General features: G+C 39.0%; 2 protein-coding genes and 1 pseudogene across 2 annotated transcripts in view; 2 read left to right on the top strand and 1 right to left on the bottom strand.

Annotated features, from left to right (window-relative positions):
• Nucleotides 1-17,293, bottom strand: part of CRYBG3 (crystallin beta-gamma domain containing 3) — a 98,012-nt gene extending 80,719 nt beyond the window's left edge. The window contains exons 1-2 of the mRNA XM_039879100.1: nucleotides 17,111-17,293; nucleotides 2,549-2,615 (exon numbers count right to left, since the gene is read on the bottom strand). Coding sequence (XP_039735034.1) covers nucleotides 2,549-2,615; nucleotides 17,111-17,259 — 216 coding nt within the window. The 5' untranslated portion in view covers nucleotides 17,260-17,293. The remainder of the gene's footprint in view (nucleotides 1-2,548; nucleotides 2,616-17,110) is intronic.
• Nucleotides 7,162-7,280, top strand: LOC120615929 (uncharacterized; annotated as a pseudogene).
• LOC120615924 (uncharacterized protein DKFZp434B061-like) lies at nucleotides 17,235-19,726 on the top strand. Its single transcript, XM_039879111.1, has 2 exons — nucleotides 17,235-18,061; nucleotides 19,706-19,726. Exon 1 carries the CDS (start codon nucleotides 17,258-17,260, stop codon nucleotides 17,666-17,668), a length of 411 nt encoding a protein of 136 aa, XP_039735045.1. The 5' UTR covers nucleotides 17,235-17,257; the 3' UTR covers nucleotides 17,669-18,061; nucleotides 19,706-19,726.
• The last annotated feature ends 932 nt before the right edge of the window (nucleotides 19,727-20,658 follow it).

The following is a 20,658-nucleotide window of genomic DNA, read 5'->3' as shown; positions in this document are numbered from 1 at the left end:
GCCTAGAAGAAATAGGCCACACCATACAGCCTAGGTGTGCAGAAGGCTATATCATCTAGGTTTGATGTTCGAAAATGACAAAAATCACCTAATGAAGCATTTCTCAGAATGTAACCTCTGTTAAGTGGCACATGATTGTATAGTATATAATGTTAAGTGGCACATGATTGTATAGTATATAAGTGATATTTTAAGAGCTAAGAATCTAATGACAGTCAAAGATATTATAAAGCGTCTATACTCGCTAGTTGTTTGAAAAATAATTAATTTTTGCAGCTTAAACTCATAACCAATCTTCAACATCTTGATTTGGTATCTCAAAGACAAATACAAAAAGAAATGTATAAGAATATTTGTTATATATAAGCCTGTTAGTTTTCAGACTCAAGAGGAAAACTACATTTTTCTTATCACAGATGGCATTATTATCAAATTCAGGTTAATAAGATGGAAGCATGGCAAAAATATCACATTACAGTAGAGTGCTATGTTTCAGAAAACTTCATTAGAAAGAAAACAAATGCATGTTTTATGACACCTGCTAAATATAGAAAACTTAAATCAAGACTATTTAAAATACAAACTCATAAATATTGTTGCTAATCCCTTCTCCCCGTCCCCAAGTTACGAGGCTGACAATTCTAAATACCTATTTTTGATGCCTGACAGCAAAAGGTCTCTGAAGAAATCCTACCAGTAGTTTCCAAAAGATAAAAAAAAGGTTACATGAGCCAAAATGCTCAGGCTGCCCCAGTTAGACTGCCATGGTGCCCTTTCTAGTACAAGCTAACTGGACTGCCCATGTGTAATTAATCCTATAGGCCTCAAATCATAAGAAAAACAGTCTCATGACTGTGAGCCATATTAATTTAGGGACCCAGATCCCAAACTGAAATTACCTTGGACACTCGAAACAAGATATTAAGAATGGATGGAAAAAGATAATCATGACGACTCAGCCACTATATTTGTCCATCATTTATATTTAGTGAATCTACAAAGATGAGACTTTCTAAATGAAATCTCTGCATGCAGAAAGTAACGCTACTGGAAATTAAAGTCTCAAGGACAAGTTTGAATACTGAAAGTTTTTTACGGTGAGATTACAGGTGAAGTACACTATCAGTTACAAGCCGAGTAGAGAACCAAGTGTAGACCAAAAGAGGAGAAGGGAACAAAGAAGGTTTAGTAAAGATCACGAGTGGGTACACAGGCAATGAGAGATTAAGAGAGAGAATGACAGGAGCTGGCAGCTAAAGAAACTTCGAAGGTTGAGATCTCACAAGTAACATACTTTCTGTGAAGCAATTCATGAGCAAGGTTATATGCATAGCATTACACATGAAAATCTTGAAGTAAGGCAACTTGAGACATGTAGAAACTGAAGGAGAAAGCTACAGAGCTCATGCAGTGATACACCAGCAGGCTGGCTAACAACTGGCTGCAAAAGAGAAGGTTCAAGATGTTATAAAACCTGGGAGCAGGATTTTGTAGCCAAACTCACAAAGGAATAAAGAAAGATGAAAGGAAATAATGATTTTTTTCTTTCAATAAAGTTTTTTTTTTTTTTAATCAGGCCCTGATTTTCTTTCTAAAAAATATTTATATTGTTTACACTGATAGGAGAGGCAGGACCAAAAAATGAAAACAGCTTTATCTTGACCATATTTAATGCCTCTGAACCTAATATAATATTTAAAAGTGCGCCATATCAGTAATGACAAATTCAGATGACTTTTTGGTCCTTCCACTGACCAAGCTAACTTACCCTGAAATTCCTGGAAGGTACAAGCTTTCTCTTTGTTACAAATCATGTAAAAAGAAAGTAACTCAGACCAAAGTCTATGAATGTAGGACAGCTACCAAAACTTGATCACATATCTGGCCTCACATCATCAAACAACACGAACATCTAATTTACAGAAAATCATTTATGAGTAAAAAGACATGTTACGAGGTTTAGTGATTTTCAAGGGTTTTTAACCACACTTATCAGTAACTAGGTAGGTGTGTAGCTTATACACTTTTCATGCTTGTCCTGTAGACGCAAAGAAAGCCAGTTCATATATGAGCTAACCAAACATATCATTGGATACTAATGACATGCAAGAACCTGTTATTAACTTCTACCCCCAAAAGCACTATTAGTTGTCAGCGGCATCTGAGAAAAGTCTACATATATCAAAGAACTTCCTAGGGAAAAAGAGACTGTGGAGGTAAGGTAATCCAATTTACAGATTAAAAAACTAAGGCACAAAGAAGTTAAATGCCTCAGCTGAAGGCCACACGAAGGACAAGTTGGTGAGTGGCCAAACTGGGATAAGAATACCACACCCTCTCAACTCTCTCAGTGCCTTTCTCATCCCACCTCCACCCACCAGCCCCCCAAACTCAAGATGCAAATGTCTGACATTGCTGATCTGGATTTCCACATAAAGTAATAATATGGTGCTTTTTCTGGAATGTAAAATAGATGACAGAATCTAAAAGAATGAACAGAAATCAAGAAAAATATTTGCTTAATATAAAATAATATTTAAAACTGTACCTTTACTGCTTCTGATGAAAGTACATTTTCCTTTTTCTGAATTGTGCTCAAGGGCTCATTTTCAACACTGAAAAATAAAAACCAGTTTCTTTTGAAATTAAAATAGAATTATTAAAATCATACACAGTTTTTGTGTTTAAAGCAAAAATTGACAGGTCCTTTACCTGCAATGCTCAAGAGATTAATAAACAAAATGTTCGAATATGCTGACTTGAAAAACACATTAAAAAATGTTCATCCAGAAAAGGGCAGGGATTAAGATGTACAAATTGCCAGTTATAAAAAAAAAAAAGCCACAGACATGTAAAGTACAGCATAGGGAATGTAGTAAATAATTTTGCAATAATTATGTGTCAGATGGATACCAGAATTATCAGGGGGATGACTTCATTAGTTATATAAATGTCTAAACACTATATTGTACACTTGAAACTAATATAATTTTGTATGTCGACTGTAACTGAAAAATTTTTTAAATGCTCATCCAGGCTTCAGAAGTTTTTGTTGAGTCCACTGTGTTATATTTTCTTGTGTTGATAATCAGCATCACAGTAATGATGCACTTGAATAAAGGGGCACTGATGTACAACTATTTAACATACTAGCTTTTATTTATATTGAGATTCTACATACTCTGATCTTTTTAATGCCTACGCTGAGTGTTATTTGGAATAACTTCTACTTGGAAAAATTTTTATAAACATAGAGGGTCATCTAGCAAGTTTGAGGAATACTCAAAGTAGATGCAGGCTTATCTAGCCCCAGGTGTGCTCCAGATGGCACCCTAAGAATCTAATTTCCCAGACAGTCAATTCTAATTGTTTTGTCTGGATTCCCTTCACAGATGCCCTATAAAAATGGCATAATAAACTACTTTGCCTATTAGACATTTCAGCTCTAAAATTTATATTTCTATGTTCATGTTACCTTATTTTCATACTTTCATAATCCTAGATAAATTGAGTAGCTCTACTCTAAAAAGTATCATGACTGTCTTGATATATTGGGGATTGTGCTTGGCCCTGAGGATCTATGAACTAGTAGGTCAGGGGCTTTGTAAAACTCAAGCTAGTAGGTGAGACTGATATATAAACAAATACTTCAGTTTAGTACAAGTTATAAGTGCTGAATGAACAAAAACTATGGAGCACAGAGGAATCAAGGAACAGCAATGCTGCCTGCTCAGCAAGGTGCCCACAGAGGAGGTACAAAGGCAGGAGGTAATACAGAATATGGCATTCTCAGTAAATCACGTTTTGTTTTTAATATAAGACTGGAGCACAGGAACTTGTGACAGGCAGAGGTAATTCAGCTAAAGATGAGAATGAGACTAGAGGTTAGTGGATGCCAGACTATGAAGAACCTGCCTGGCCTGTTATAGAATTTGATCTTTGTCCTACTAGCATTTAGGCAACAGACAAGCATAAAGCAGAAGGATGACAAAGCGGGGAAAAACATCTGGAATCATGGAACTTGGTGGCAGAGGGAATTGAAAGAAGATGGTTAATAGCTTCAGATCAGATAAAGGCCACCCAAAGCAAATGGGATGGACGTGATTTATGCTAAATTTTCCTTTCATCAAATCCAGTTCAATTATGCAGAGTATCCAAGAAACCAATGGCAATGATCAAAAGACAAAGGCAGAAAGATTATGAATACCTGGAAAATAAAATGGATTAAAATTTCATTAAGTAAGTCTCAGACTCTATACAGAAATAGGTAGACCATCAAGATATAGTCATGCTCTTAAGTCTTTTAAAATGTCAGTAAGAAAAGCAAGCATGTAAACAAGACACATATATTAAGTGTGTGTTTAACACATGGAAATTCTATGAGGAGAAATGAGTGACAAAAGTAGAAAATAATATTGTACAATATAGAATTGTAACCTATATACATATGCATAGCTAAAAAATAAGAATGTCTCAAATGGTTGTTATTTCTGAAGTAAGTGGATTCTTATTTCTTTTTCTTTTCTATTTTGCCAGCCTTATCTTTTGCCACAAGGTTGTTTATAATTCAGTTTGTTTAATTAAATGTCAACTGACAGTGGTCTCCTTAATCTAAATCAAAGAAAAGAGACCAGGCAAAATGCATGCAAAAAGAGCCTGTAATAAAAATTTGGGGTATAATCAAGAATAATTCTGACCTTGATGATTTTATAAGTGTATTCTCTAACTACAATCTATTTTGAATGACCTACCTAAAATTTATCTACAATCATTTTAGTCTTCTAGTTTTTGCTTTAAGATTCCTAAAATTTTAGATTTTAGAGTATTTATAGAGCTTCCTATAAACTTACTGCCTTAGTGAGATTGTTAATGAAAATGATAAAAGTTTCTTTTCCAATATAAAAGCTCTGCAAAAAATGTAGCTCTGCATTAAGGCAGAACTCTGTATTTTCAAGTAGCTATTAATTACTTCCATGCTAAAAACATACCAAATGCCAGAAAAACACCGTTGTGTAAGTTGGCACATAAGTACATTGTATTGAGCAAACTGAAAAGTTTAAAGCTGAAATCACAAGAAATACCTGACACTTCATAAAACTTTCTAAAATACATATCTTATGTTTAAGTTTCATGAATCTTATTGCTAAACAAAAATTTCAAAATGTGTTGAGCTTTAAAGCAAACATATTTGAAAATTTTGGTTTAGCTATAAAAATCACTGTTTCAATGAAAACTTTCCCCACTTCTTTTCTAGATTACTAGAGTCGCTTCTAAATTGGTCTCTGGTATCTTTGGGATTGCTCTGCTTCAATCTATTCTTCCTGGTCAGTTACCATTAATCTGATCATGATATTCTCCTATTAGCAAAAATATTTCAGCAATTCTCTTATCAGCTGATGAATAAAATGAAATTTCTTAGTATAGATAACTGGCCCTAGATATATCTGTTTCATAGAACCATTTCCCATTCTTAGAATATGCCATGTTCATATGCCAGCAAACCACTTTCTTCTCCTGCCCGTAATACCCTTCCCCACCCTACCCTGCCCAACTTTTAATCCTAAACAATTTAGTTTTACCTTAACTTGTATTTCTTTTGTGCTCCCACTGCACCCAGCAGTATGCCTCATACATTTCTGTTCTTTAACACAATGGCTGGTTGTCCATTTGTCTAAGTAGAATTCGAACCCATTAAATTCAGAAACTACATCATTCATATCTGTATCCCAGAGCCCATCATTGTGCTTGGCACTGTGAAGGTACTCAAATATCATTTGTTAAATGAATAAATAGATAATCGGTATCAAATAGTTTCTCCATTTGTGCCTGCTTACCTTAAACAGAAAACACTCTTTCGTTGGGAAACAATGTAATGGTACACGATACTTTTTTCTTAACAAAGTAGTACACACGTGTATACACATACACACACACACGTCTCTTGAAAGAATATACCATTCGCTTTCATTCTGCATCATCTTTCTCTAAAGGTTTAAGGACAAAGTGGGGCTGAGGGAAGAAAAGTACTCAACAGGGACAAGGTCATTTCGAGTTAATTAAAAAAAACAAAACACCAAAAAATTAGAATGGAGTAAAGATACTCAAAACACAATGAATTCTTAGATAATAGCTCAGTAAGAAAAAAAATTAACAGAAGAGACTCAAAAGGTTTGGAGTGTTACTCTGAAAAATACAAGAGAAAGAGAAACATGTTCAAATTCAGACAATCTCATACCGTATGAAAGATGCCAAGCTGTTCCGATTCTCACAATTTTACCCCCTTTGGGACCTGGGAATAGTTTAATAGCAGTATTTTTAGAAGGCACACATTTTGCTCATGGCAGGGAGTAAGGGCTAGGCACAAATAAAACTACCTTGCATTTCTAAATACCCTCATCTATTTAGCTAACATAAGTTTGAAAATTAATCTTTCAAAATAGCCCAGCTAAATATCAAGGTCGAAGTAACACAAAAGCTCCTCAGTTTTCAAGCAACCATATTTAGACTGTAGCTGAAAACCACGAATCCAACATACAGCCATAAAGCATGTACTTACTTTATGCCAGACATAAAACAAACCTCTGGGCCATTAAAAAAAAAAAAAAAAAGAGCACATTAACATTCTAGAGTTCAAATAATTTACACAGAAGAGAGTTCCTATCCTGTTGCTTAAGACATACTCTTAGTTTTTATTAAATTCTAACAGGATTCCATAACTCAAGCAGATAAGCAGCAGAAAAAAAGCACAAGTACATACAGTCACTCACCAGGTATGTACTGCATACTTGGTGCTAGGGGTGGAGCAGTGAACATACCATACAAGATCCTCACCCTTATACCTTCAGAACCCCTTTCTAGATGCACCACAATCATCTGGGCAATTGTGTTTCTGAAACAGATTCTGGGGCCTGATGGTCAAGGATTGGAATTGGAGTGAGGCCCAGGAATCTACATTTTCAACAACCGACTCTCCCTTACCTAGACCGCTCTGATGCAGGTGGCCTGCAAACCACATTCTTGATAATCTGGTCCAACAGACTCTATATTCAGCTGAAACCAACAACTGAAAGTTGTACAGGGAAGAGAAGGATCTGATCAGAAGGCTCTCTACTTAATATTTCAATGTGTTAAGTAAGTGTTGCTACTTAAAGGCTCTGTAGAGTCTACAGCCATGCCACCCTGACCACGTCCAATCCCATCTGATCTCGGAAGCTAAGCAGGGTCGGGCCTGCTTAGTACTTGGATGGGAGACCACCTAGGAAGACCAGTTGCTGTATTCATTTTAAGAAGAATGCTCTGTAGATATCAATTATTTAGAAAACTCACTCCTGTGGAACATGACCAATTTTCCAACACTGATGCCAGACAGAGCTCCTGGCCCCGGCAGAGTTGTGGCCCCAATGAGCACACTGAGCATCATAAATACAGACTGGGACCGACAAGAAAAACTCCCCTTCTTTCAGTGCCTACCACAAATTGAAGCACAGGAATGCTGCTGGGTAAGAATGCAACTTCCAACGTGGTCAATGAGAGACAAGTAGGAACAGTGCATATACTGTGTTCAGAGGACAGGGCTAGAAACACAGTGAAGAAAACTAAAGCTCCTCACTACTCCTCCTCCTGGAACACAGCTTCTAGGGACTGCCTCCTACTCTGCCTTTTCTCTCTCACATCATTACTGTGGCTGCATCAGAAAAATCTGGACATATTAAAGAAATGAATACAAATTCTGTAACTGCCTTCCAGATGCTTGCCCACTTCTCTATGAAGACGGGAGTCTGATTTCTTGCCATTTCCAGAAAGGAAGCAATCTTTTATGCTGATGACATCACTAGCAGGAATTCTGGGCATCCCTAAACACAAGGTCTCTTAACAGAAGGTTGTCTCTGATTTGGGAATATCCTGACATCTAAATGGTCCCCCCCAGTCCACTGTCCACAGGGTCTTTCCACCAATCCTAGGGTCTTCTCTGAAGGAGTTCTCTCCTTCCTCTCCATCCCGCTCAGCTTGATGCTGCCTGAAATTATCTTCCTACTCTAGACTTTCCCTTCCACTGTACAAGTGTGGTCTGCAGTAGAGGAACTGGCAATATTGCTAAAGACAGGAAAGGAGATCAGGGCAAATCTCCCCATCATGTTCTCCTCCTCCACTAACAGAGAACTCTGCTGTTTCCAGAGGCCTGGTCCACTAAGCAGCATCTCTCTCTATAGCAACTTCATTAGGCTTCCCTTCCTGGCATGTTGCTTCTCAGCTCGAGCCCACCTGACACAACTTCTGTAAGCAGACAGAATCTGGCCTTCCTTTGAAATGTGATCAGATCATACTGAAGTAAAGTCTTCCAAGTGAGACTTTACCTTGAAGGACTAAATTTTAAAAACATGGAACAAGAAGGGGTCTTTTACCTACCACTCCCTTTCCCACTGTCGTTAGCAAGATGCTTTGCAAAAACTCAAAATAGACACATGTCTGTTTTAGGGACAGCACCTCAGAGACCAAATGTACCTTTCTGGATCTGATTTTTCAAACATGTAAATTGAAAAAAATCTCTGCCAGATCTAAAATCCCGTATGATCCTCCAATAACAGGGTCTGTGGATTTAGAAATAGGAAGACTAACCTTGAGGTTTTTGTGGTAAAGGAAGAAGAGTATACAACCAAGAAACCAACTCAGAATCAAAGCTAATCCCAGGACATTATAACAAAGAGACAGAAACTTCTACTGTCCTTTTGTTTTAAAATTACTGAGGCCACCTCTGGTCCTGTTCTCTATTCCCTTAGACTCTACCCTCTCAGCTCTCAATTAGGTGCTTAAATACAGTATGAATTTTATCCCCACACTTTCCAGAAGGGTCTGCTCATGCCTTGGTGACCATCTACACTACTTTGGGGATTTTTTCTGAGAAACACAACTTCAAATGATAAGCCTAGCATTCTCTTTGTTCAATGCTATACTGCGGGTACATAATGGATTAAATTGGCTTTTCTGCACTGGCCCGGAGCCCCACCCAGCATCTCTAACCCTGCTTCTCTGAGGATAAAAATAGAGTTCCACACTGTCAACTTACAATTATCTTTACAATTATCTGGAAAACTGTCCATTCATACATAGTGACAGCCAATAGTAGAGTAGTTCTTGTATTTTAAATGACCATTAACAGAATATAAAACAGGTCGTTATGCACTATTTTGGGGCTTCAAAATAAAAGGTAACTAAAAGGTGCAATCAAACAGCACATATTTTAGCTCGAACATCTGGCATTAGAATTTCAGAACTCTGGAGAAAAATCAGGAGAAGGGAAGAAAGGTAATAGCCACGAATATGAAGCTCTGTTGCTTTGCAATCTTAAAACTCATCTGACAGCCCTTTCCCCATAATGTCAGCTCTTCTCCTATAATTTAGGTATCTTCCTTGAAGCTAATTTACTTCTAGTCCCACATCTCATACCCCCAAATCAAGACCCATAATTACAGTTCAATCATAGGCTACAGAGTAACAATCTTGGTATGTATGATGTGTACCTGAGCTGTCCACCTATACATGGCAATAGTAACTGTTCAATTCTCCCAAGTCCTCAACCTCATACCCTTCAGATTCTGAACATCTGTGACCCACCTCATAAGAAGTGATGGTCTGAATCTCCTGTCATGGTGTGAACTCAAACAGCATTCCAAGTGCCTTCCAAAATGGGCCACTCATTCATGACCCACTCAACAAACTGTCCTGATGGAGGGCACTGAAGATCCAGAGGCAGGTGAGACTGTGCCTTCTCAGAGCTCCAAGAGCTGGACCAAGGCTGACCTTACCTCCATCCTCTAGCTCAAATCCTTTCTGTTCTGCAAATTCTTCCAGACACTGATAAAGCAACAATCTATGTGAAAATATACAAACATACAAACATACACACACACACACACAGCCATGCCCAAGTGATACTTTCAAAAAGTAAATATCATTTCTATTCCTTACATCATCTGACTACTGGCTGCCTTCCCCATGTCATGGACACCCACTCTCCCTTCCATTCTGTTGTCTATGCCCATTCTGGCATCTGTGCCAACATGATCCTGCCTCATGACTTTGGAACTGGCTGTTCCCTCTGCCTGGGAAAGTTCTTTCCTCAGATTTGTCCATATTCTACTCTCAAATATCTTCCAGGTCTTTGCTCAGATGTTACCGGATAGAGAGGCCCTCCATGACCATCTTATCTACACATCTTACTCCAGACTACTTCCATCACATCCCATTCTCTCACCCTGCTTTATTTCACTTCAAAGCACATTATACATTAATTTTTATAACTTATTTTCTGTCCTCTCCCATTAGAATACAAATCCTATGTAAGGAGAGGCACATTTAGCTATTCAAACTAGATTGTGAAAAGTGATGATACAGCTAAGATTTTCAAAGGGTTAAATATTATTTTTATAATTTATATAAATATATGTACTATTGTAGAAAAATGTTAAAGCACCATTGTTAAGTGAAAAACATTCAAATTTCAAAATCCTAAAGAGACCTTTAACTTCTTGTGGAAATACATATATACACACAAACATACACACAGGAAATGGTCTAGAAGAATGGTACTTGTCTCTGCATGGGTAAGGTTATAAGTTGTGTTTTTTTTTTTCTTTTTGATTTTCTTATAATTTCATATCTGTTTTACAAAAGCAGACATTACTATTAAAAAGACAAAAAAATACAAAGTATTTCAAAAAGAGAGTAATAACAAGTTTGTAAAAAAATGCAAGCAATAAATTTAGACTTGGCAAACGAAATATTAATACTACGAACACATAACAGTAATTTTTTCGTTATCATACTATATATAACATTGCCAAGTAAGATCTCAATCTGTCTATGCAGAACCATGAAAATCAAAAGCATTATGGTATACATTTTCAGTTTTGACTAATACCGCACAATGCACCCCTCCAGCCAGGACAATAAAAGGCTGAGAGTTTACATCTCACCTGACCTGTTACCAGCAATCAAAATGTAAAATTTTAAATATTTCATTCCTTATCATAAGAATATGGCAGTTACAGAACATGATCTGCCACTAAGGTAGCATTCATGTTTTGCATATATTTTAATATAAAGCGTAAAGCAGAAATTTCTAACACATATTGGGTAGCGATTACATAAAACTAAGATTTGTGAGGGCACTCAAATACCATTTTCATGTCATTTCTGGCACTGCTATTTTTGCTACTGGTAATAAGGAACATATAAAGACATGTTCCTTAAAAGCATGTTGTACTAATAAAACCAAAACTGTATTTTACATAAATCTGAAGATTTATTTAATCCCCAAATTATAACAATTATTTTGGCTGGATGAGTAAAGGGAAGTGGGAATAGGTATAAAATAGCTCAGTCCTTGTCCACCATCACCAGAAGTCAGTATAAATTGTCTGAAGTTTAAAAATCAAGAAAGAATAGTAAATTGTTATTTTACACATGCACAGAAATATAAGAAACAGCTTAAATGAGATTAAAGCAGTTTCCTCTTAGAAGAGAGTCTCAAGAATGGGCCCATATCTGTTAAATGTTCCACAAGCCCCTGCATGTCACCTTGGTACTTATTTTAAGAGCGGAAGAATGATTTGTGTGATGTCCGCTTTCCCCACACAACTGCATGTATGCTTCGAGCCAAAAACCATGCTGCATCATGTTCACTACTGGATGCTGAGAGCCTAGCACAATGCCTGGCACTAGTGGTACTAAATAAATTCTTGGTAAACACTGGTGAGATTTTCAAATCAAATGATCAAAATGATAGAATCACATAGAGGAATTAACAAATTCATTTTCATATGTGACTTTTCCAGTAAAACAAGTCTTCTTGATCTATAAGGCATATTTCTTTATTTTGTATGCTATGAAGTTTTAGCTTATATGCTAGAGCTGGAAGAGACCTTAGAGATGAGGACCACCTCCCTCACTTTAAAACCAAAGACTCTGTGAGGGCTAATGACTGGCCCAGAGTCACACTGCTATTCAAAATGGATGATAGGTGGTCTCACAAAAAATGAGTTGATATTTTTGAGGCTCTGTTAACTCCGCCCAGTTTCACACTACAGAATATATAAGCCTAACTCATACTGGTAGAAAGTGACAATATCAAAATATTCTGCATTATAAATATTATCTCCATGTACCTGTAGCCTTAATTATAACTTCTCGCTTGAATAAATGAATAGAACTCATTCTTTCTTTGGAGAATTTTTGACAACTTTGGACCATAAAGTCTCTTTTTTTCCTCTTTTACATACAAATATTCACTAGATCCTAAATTGGTCTTTTTTTCCCCGAACTAGGTAATTCACATAATTTTTTAAAAGTATAAGGTATAAAATTAAAAGTCTCCCTCCTGTTCTGCATTCCTTAACCCAGTCTTCCATCCTCCCTAAATGGTTACTACAACACTATTGACAGACTTATTTTATACTCCGTCACTTTTTATATACAAATGGGAGCATATTATACACAATTGTTTACATTTTGCTTTTTAACTTACTGTATCTTGGAGATATTTCCTTACCAATATATAAAAAGCTTTCTCATTCTTTTTGACAGCTGTGTGATATTCCATTGCATGGATGTACCACAATTTATTAATCAGTCCACTATTGATGGGACCTGACATTTTTATCTTTTGCTTATTAAAAAAACACTGCAATGACTGAACTTATACAGGCAACTTTGGGCCTATTTGCAAATTGTCAATGTCTGATGGAATTTCTAGAGGGGAACTGTTGAGTCAGAGTATAACATTGATAGACCTTGTCAAATTTCCCTCCAAAGTGGTATATCAATTTACATTCCCTTCAGCGGTGTATGAGTCCCAGTTTCTCCACATCGAACTCATTATGCTTATCAAAATAGGTAGGATATGGTATCTTGCTATAGTTTCAATTTGTATTTTTTAAAGATTGACTCTTTTAATGTAAATATAAAAACCTATAAGTTATACAAATGTATGCATTTTATTTTCCTCTCTCTCAATTGCCAGGACTATAAATTCTTTATTGTACAGAGCACTGACCCAGGTCATCTGGGCAGACATCCAGCTGCATGCCATTGTCTTTTATTCCCATTCAAAACCATTCTCTAAGGCCAGCTTCTTTTATGGGTCTTCCAACATTAACACAGAGGAAGCTGTCACATAATGCTGTAAGCTCTGAATTCAGGAAGGAGAATCTGACTTCTGACTCTACTACAGAAGCTGTGAGGCCTTTCATTAGTTATTGGACCTCTCCAAGGCTTAAATTCTATCTGTAAAATGGAGCAAAGACACTTTTCTCATAAAGTTGCTCTGAGGATTAAATGAATGTATATATTCAAAGCCCCAAGCACAGAGCTTGGGTCTGATTAGGGCTTCAATAATGGGTGCTTTAGCTTTGTCATCAGTTACTCTGTCAGGCAAAAAAAAATCACTAACTAAGCAAACAGTTGTTTCATTGCTTTGGGATACTTCCAATTAAATACTCCCAGGGGTTAAACATTATTTGATCATGCAGCACTGCCAACTAAACATTAAGAATGAGTTATTTCTGGTTGTAAAACTTCAATCTGTTTCTCTATCAACATCAAACTATTTTGTGCAAAGGGTCTCCACTCATTTGGAATGTTGATTCCCGAAAGGATGCCCTTTCTGCCTCTATCTAGGAACTGCTGAGCCTACGGAGTTAAGGAAGAGCAAGAGGGATGAAGGGAAAGAGCTTCCACTCACCTGCCGGCACAGTTACTATCACACCTCCCCAGTGTTCTGCTTTGGCTACCCATTGTGGTACAAATGAAAGGTCCAACTGATTTACATATTCAGATGTGTTTGAAGAAGCACAGTTCAGAAGGGTGGTGGGCAGGACAACATAAGAAAAAGTATCTGAACTTTGGGAGTCAGAGAAATCTAAGTTCAAATCTCGCCCCTGAATCTTATTCCCCTCATTAACTTGGAGTAAATCATTCTCCACTGGGAGAGGTATCACTCTCCCTCCAGCCCACCTGGGTGGAGGTGTTTTAGATTATCCCAATGACTAGAGGATGCTACTGGCAATTAGTGGGCGGTATCACAAATGCCAAATGTCCTGTCAAGGACAAGAGAGCCAAGTTCAACACAGACTGTTGCATCTAAGACGCCAACAGTGTCCACCACTAAGAACTCTCCTGCCCTTAGTTTCCTCAATTGTCAGGACAATGGTAAACGTACCAACCTTCCAGGTAGAGGTTTAAATGAGATGCTGCAAGTAAAAGTACCAGCTCAAGAATAAGTACACATTTAGCCTTGATAATCAATGCTGTTCTTACCTTCCTATCCCCCTCCCAAGTGACAAATGTACAGAGCTCATTTGAAACAGGCCCATCATGTGTGGTACAGCAAAGAAACAAAGTTGAGCAATCATTTTCTCAAAGTGGGAAAATCAGTATCACATTTTAGTAGTACTGTTTAGCAGACTTTTGCAAAAATTCTCTAAACTTTAAATTGAGAGCCAAACACTCCATCTAGAGACCTTAGTGACTCAGCTTCAACCTTTCTTACTGCCTTTTTCATTCTGTCCCACTAATTTATATAGCCCCTAACAGATCATAACCTCCTGCAGGTCTTTGCTCAGCCTGGACTGAGTGCTCTACCTACAGAAACACCACTCATGCTTTGAAGGCCCAGTTAAAACCATCTCCACCATGAAGTTCTCCCTGCTCTCTCCTATTACTTCTAATGGGTCGGTACCTGTGTGACAAAAACCGGGCTAAACATTGTAACAGTGATTCTAAACTGGGAGTCACAGAACTCGACTTCTCAAGGTTCTTTTGCAAATTTCAATTTCAATTTTCATTTCCATATAATCTAAAATAAATTAATATAAGCACTTCCTGGATATTGTCAACAACCCAAAATATGAGTGCTAGCAAGCAACTGGAATGCCCACGCCTGAATTTGCATATACAACAGCACTGATACTATTAACATGCTTCTTTAATTGCTGAAAGTTAATGAAAACGACAGCAAACTCACACAAATCATGTGTTCACACCAAATGAAGCCCAAATAACTTTCAGCACACCATAAAAGCTTTACATTCCTAGCACACCAAGCACTGCATGTCTGCTGAACCGAGTCATATGCATATGAAATCACCAGTGCAGAAGGTAAACCTGGCTCCATTAGAACTAAGTTTTTAACTGACTCTAAGAGAAACAGCCAAAATACCCTTTCTGTTTTGAAATAACATCACAGTGACAAATCGCAATTGTTTCCAATCTTGTTAACACCAGAGTGTTGTGTTACTAGGACATTTGGTACTACTAAGTGTTTCCATTTGTTTCATTAAACTTTCAATAAAGGCTTTGTTTATATCCTTGAAAAGATTTAAGCTCATTTAAAAGGTAAAACACCCACACAAAGGATTATCTGCTATTCCCTTAACATCTGGCATGTTCTAAAAAAGATGAGGAAAAAATTAGTGTTCATGTCAGCAGAATTAAAATTTTCATTGTCAAAAAGCCACAGTCTGTGCCTATTTGGAAATAATGAGAATAAAGTGGTAACTAGACAAAAGACTGATAAAGGCCAAAATAGGGCAGGAAGGCAGGCAGGGTTCCAGGACAATTCTGCTATGAACCTGAAATTGGCCTACCTAATCCTTTCTAACATTGACTCAAGTTTCCAACTTTCGCTAAGTCTACTTGGGATTTCTTTTAAACACCACTTCCACATTATCCAAGACTGTTAATGTTGTTACAGTGATGGCAGGCACCACAGGCTGTCTGCCCACAGCAGCAGATCTGACGTTCTGGTTAAGCACTGTCAGGCTTCAAAACTATTTTTAACTACTGGGTAACTGAATTTTAAATTCTACATGAACAGTCGGGGCAGTAAGAGCTGAAACTTCCCAGGAGAAATTTACCTATTTAGAAGGAGCTTTCTTGGAAAGATGTGGGATTTTATTAACAGATGGTCATAATGCAAATGTTTCACAAGTAGGGAAACTGAGGAACACATAACCGTCTATAATCAAATCAAAAACCCTTAATACTAATGAAACCAGCTCAGTCACAGTTACAGTTCTGTCTCCTATTCAGTTTTCTTTGAAGCCCTCCAGGAAGTCTTTAAAACCTGAAGTAAACATAACTTTCTGGAGTCCATCCTTCTAATCACATGGTTACACACTCTTCTAGTGGAATCTGAGGGAGGAAGGGTTTAATCTTCTTTCCTCACCAAAAGTTTAAAACAAGTAGTTGTATTTACTTAAATCCTTCTTCCTGCTTCAGGACGAACCGAAAAGACAAGCTTTTTAATTGAGGAACACCTTTAAAAAAACAAACATCAATTTTACAGCAGGTGGAGGAAGGAGAAAAGACTACAGAGAAGAGCCACGTTTTCATTACTGAAACCAAGACAGCTGGAGTCCTTGGTTTATGGAATCAGTGGAAACCTGAGGAAGATGTTTTCCGAAAAGAGACCGGGCGGGAGGGGCGGCATCATTTAAACGTTCAAGCAATGGTAATAAAACTAGCGAAGCTTTTATATTTTGATGAAGTCTTGGGTACTCAGGATCACAATTCTTTTTTTTTTTTTTTTTTTTACATTTTTTGAGAAAATTCAAATTAGACGACAAAATACCAGCGGAGGGGGTGGCGCTCCAAAGCTTCACCTTTTCCACACGGGTGGTGCTCGCATTGCTCCTTCGCTGCCCGACGGATGGCTCCGCCGGGCTCACCCTATTTCCCACCACCGCCGACGGGACGCCAGAGGACTCGCTTCTGCCCCAGAACTTGACAGCGAGCAGACGCCGGCGCGGAACCTGCACCGGGTCCCGCACCCGGAGGATCGGGGAGGGGGAGGACGAGCGCGGGCTGCGCGGGGCCCGGTGGGCGCACCCGTCCGCGAGCCACCAACTTTACATTTAACAAACCCGAGAGTGGGGAGCGATGTGGCTGGGGAACAGGGCGGGAAGGAGGAAACTTTAGCAATGGAGGAAGGAGAACAGAAAGTGGCGAGCCAAGGAAACCTGGCACGACAGCGCCTGGCAGCGGGCAAGCGGGCCAAGAGCCCCAGTCCCCAGAGTCCGCGCAAGACCCCTGCGACGGTCCCCGTGGCTCCCACCTGGCGGCACCCAGGCCCGGAGCGGGCGGCTGGCTCGTCCCCGGCCTCTCCTCATCTTCCTCTTCCTTGTCCCGGGAAGGGCTTCGGGGAGCGAAGAACCGGGAGAAGCTGTGCCAGGGGCCGCCGCCCCTCCTCCGGCCACCGGACATGTCCCGGGCGCGGCTACCCGTCCAGGGCCGTCTGCTGGGAACCGGCGAGGCGGTGTCCTGCGTCCGGAGCCCGGCCCAGGAGGGACCGACTGGACGCGGGCCGCCGGCGTGGCTCAGTCCATCCCCAGGCGGAGAGGCGGGCGCGACGCGCTCCCGAAGCCGCTGCCCTCGCTCGGCGCCGCGGCTCCTCCTCCCGCCCCCGCGGGACGCCCCGGGGAGGAGCCAGAGGCCGCGGCTCCGCCTCGGCCTGTCCTGGCCTCGCCGCGGTCCTCCTGGGCTGGCTGGGTCGCCGCTGCAAGTGCTGACCCGGGACCCGGAGCCAAGAATGCGCCACCCACGACGCTGGCTCAGGGCTTCGCGCCCCAGCCAGTTGAGGCTGCATCCTATCTGGCTTTGCGCTCAAGTCTGACTTTCTATGAGTGATTTGTTTTCTGTCCTCCAGTCAGTGCACGGAAAGTTTTCAGACTTTTGGAAGAGGTTTACGAACTAACGTTTGTGAAAGCACCTGGTAAACTGCATTAGCAGGGAGGCCGGGCTGCCCTGCAGCTAACAAGCAGCTGCTCAAAAACAGTGTCCACCAAGGCTGCAAAAGATGAAGTTAGCAAGGGCCGAGCCTCAGAAGTGGAGGAGGTGCCTGTCTAGGTCTATCAACAATTCGTTTCTTGTTTGGCCGGCTGACGTGTGGAGTAACATTTCCTAACCCAGATGACCTTTAAGTTTCTCATACTTCATGTTACATACTGCTACTCTGCGAACCCTCTTACAAAAACGACATAATCAAAAACAAGTATGATTCAAACTTGTAAGTGCTGAAACAATGCTTTTTTTTAGTTTTTATTAAAAAATATTTTTATGTATACAAAAAAGCTGTACCTAATGTATACAACTTGAGTTTGGAGATAAATGTACACCTGTGAAACCATCATCACAATCTACGCTATAAAATTATCCATCACCTCAAAAAGTTTCCTTTCTCTATTATAATTTTGTGATAAGAATGCTTTACACGACTTGCCCTCTTAGCATATTTTCAAACATAAAATACAATATTATTAACTATAGGGACTGTGCTACAGAACTCTAGGACTTACTCATCCCACATAACTGAAACGTGATACCCTTTGACTAAAATTTCTTCTCCCTCTCCCCCAGCACCTGGCAACCACCGTTCCACTCTGCTTCTATAAATTTGACTATTTTAGGTTCACCTTATAAATGGCATCAAGTCGTATTTATGCTGTGTCTGACTTATTTCACTAATGCAGTAGTATGGATTTACACACACACACACACACCCCTTTGTGGCTTGTGCAGGAAACAGTGAGGCCCATTCCCCCTAGGTGTTTTGTTTTGGTTCTCCTTGAGAGAGTGTAGAAATGACAGAAGTGATATGGCACGCTTGTTCACTAAAAATTGTATGCAAATAAATGAGACCAAAATGAAATGTCCAAGGCAGTCTTGACTTGGCAAGGGGGAGCAATGTACCTTGGGGTCATCCCACCTTTGGCTTTGGAATCCTGGAGGAGAAGCTTGTTTATGAGTAGACTGGATGTCTGTAAGCCTCAAGTCATTTCAGCACCAGCTGCTGGCTATTGAGACTCCTTGCCCACCCCACAGCTGCCTCCAAGGAGTATTTTAGCCCTTTCTAACTGCAGTAGAGCCCAAGGCACTCACTCTAATTTATTTTGGCTCGATTTAACCCACCAGAGTTAAATCACCCCAGTTTCCTTCAGCTGGGTTCATCCCAGACTATCCCTCAACATTAACCAGTTTTCTCTATTGCGAATCTCTCCTCCTTTTCTGTGAGCCTCAGAAAATATAAAAAGCTAGAATAGTATACTAGAATTAGGTAAAGTTCCCAATTCTAACCTTATTATTTTAGGGGAGAATCTCCATTAAAATCCCATTTACCAGAAGACCCAGAAAATAAGGAAGCAAAGAGAGGAAGGCTCAGAGAATAATATATCTCCCCAAAAGAATGTTAAATAACTACCAGATGTGTCTCCCAATTGTACCATGACCAAAGCAGGCCCTACCCCTAATGCCTACCCAGAGGAAGTCTTTCTGGGGATAAAAGCAGGTGGGAGCCAGTAAGACTTACTACTCAATTATTGTTTTAACTAACAATAACATTTCTCTAAGAATAAGAATTTCTCTAAAAAATTGCTCTCAAGGAAAATGCCATAATAGTCATAGTTCTTCAATAGCCACTATCCTTGCTAAGTCAGAAGGCATCAAAATCATGACGTGTAAAGTCTTTCATACAGAAATTGTCTAGTGTTGGTGGTGATAGTACACATAGTAGAAATAATGCTAATGTTCATCCAGCTAGAATCCCTTCTATTAATGGATAGTAGATAATGGTATAAGATAATGTAACTGTTATTAGAGGCCCCTAAACAGTTGGGCCGATACAGACTAATGATATTTTTTTTTCTCTCTAAAGCCACTACTTCATGAAGAAAACAATGAATATCTAATGATACTCTAATCTCCACTCTGTGGTAGAACAAAGCACTTGAATGAATTGTAATTACACGTGGTGCCCTGCCTCCACTAAGGCAAACTTTGTCTATGAAAAATTAGCTTAAAGCCATAAAATGACCCCTGAATTTTTATTTACTTTTCTAATATCTATCAGTTCCTAGATGTCTTACATCCTTACACTATGAACTCATAATAACACATTTCTGAATGAATACTAAGTTCTAAGATCACATTGGGAAGTCTGTAAAATTGCTGAATTTTAGAATTGTGAGGATCTTAGAGATGCTAATTTAGCATGGTGTCTTCATTCACTCAGGTGTTCAGAAGACATTTAGTGAGTATTAACAGTAGACACATATTTAATGTGAAACTGCTGAAAGTAAAGCTTCCAGTGTGAACTCAGGAATGTGATCACATGTCCTTGTGTTTTTGTGATCACATGTCCTTGTGTTTTTTGTGAAATTTACAAACGTAAATGTTTTAACTATAGTTGACTAAGGCCACAATCTCTACCTGGATTTTCCACCACACTATTCCTAGAGTCAGTTGGCATTGGAGTTTTGGGGGGCATTTGGGGATCTGATGGGGAATTTGAGTTGGGAAGACATTTAGTTTAGATTTGGTGGGATATGTTTATGTGGTTGTCAACTTCTCCAAAGTTGTTGCATACATTCCAATTTGTCCACTGTACAACTCACCAAACATTCCACCCAAGATGTAGGACCAGATGTCCCCTAACACTGAAAATATGGGATAGTAGAGGTGAAACAAGATTTGAAACATACAGGCATCAAAAGACAAAACCAAAAGAGGAAGAATGACTTTTAATTGATGTGATTTCTCTTATGTGTTCAATAATACAGTGTGTACAATTTTTATAACTGTAAGTACACCAAACTTTTTTTATGAAAA

Source organism: Pteropus medius, unplaced genomic scaffold (genome assembly GCF_902729225.1).
Source record: "Pteropus medius unplaced genomic scaffold, Ma_sr-lr_union100, whole genome shotgun sequence".
In the NCBI taxonomy this organism is placed as follows: domain Eukaryota; kingdom Metazoa; phylum Chordata; class Mammalia; order Chiroptera; family Pteropodidae; genus Pteropus; species Pteropus medius.
The sequence above is the reverse complement of the archived record's forward strand: the minus strand, read 5'-3'. Positions and strand labels throughout refer to the sequence as shown.

Bases quoted from the DNA above. Each gene is read 5' to 3' on its own strand.
- LOC120615924 (XM_039879111.1), top strand. From the start codon at position 17,258: ATGTCCCGGGCGCGGCTACCCGTCCAGGGCCGTCTGCTGGGAACCGGC.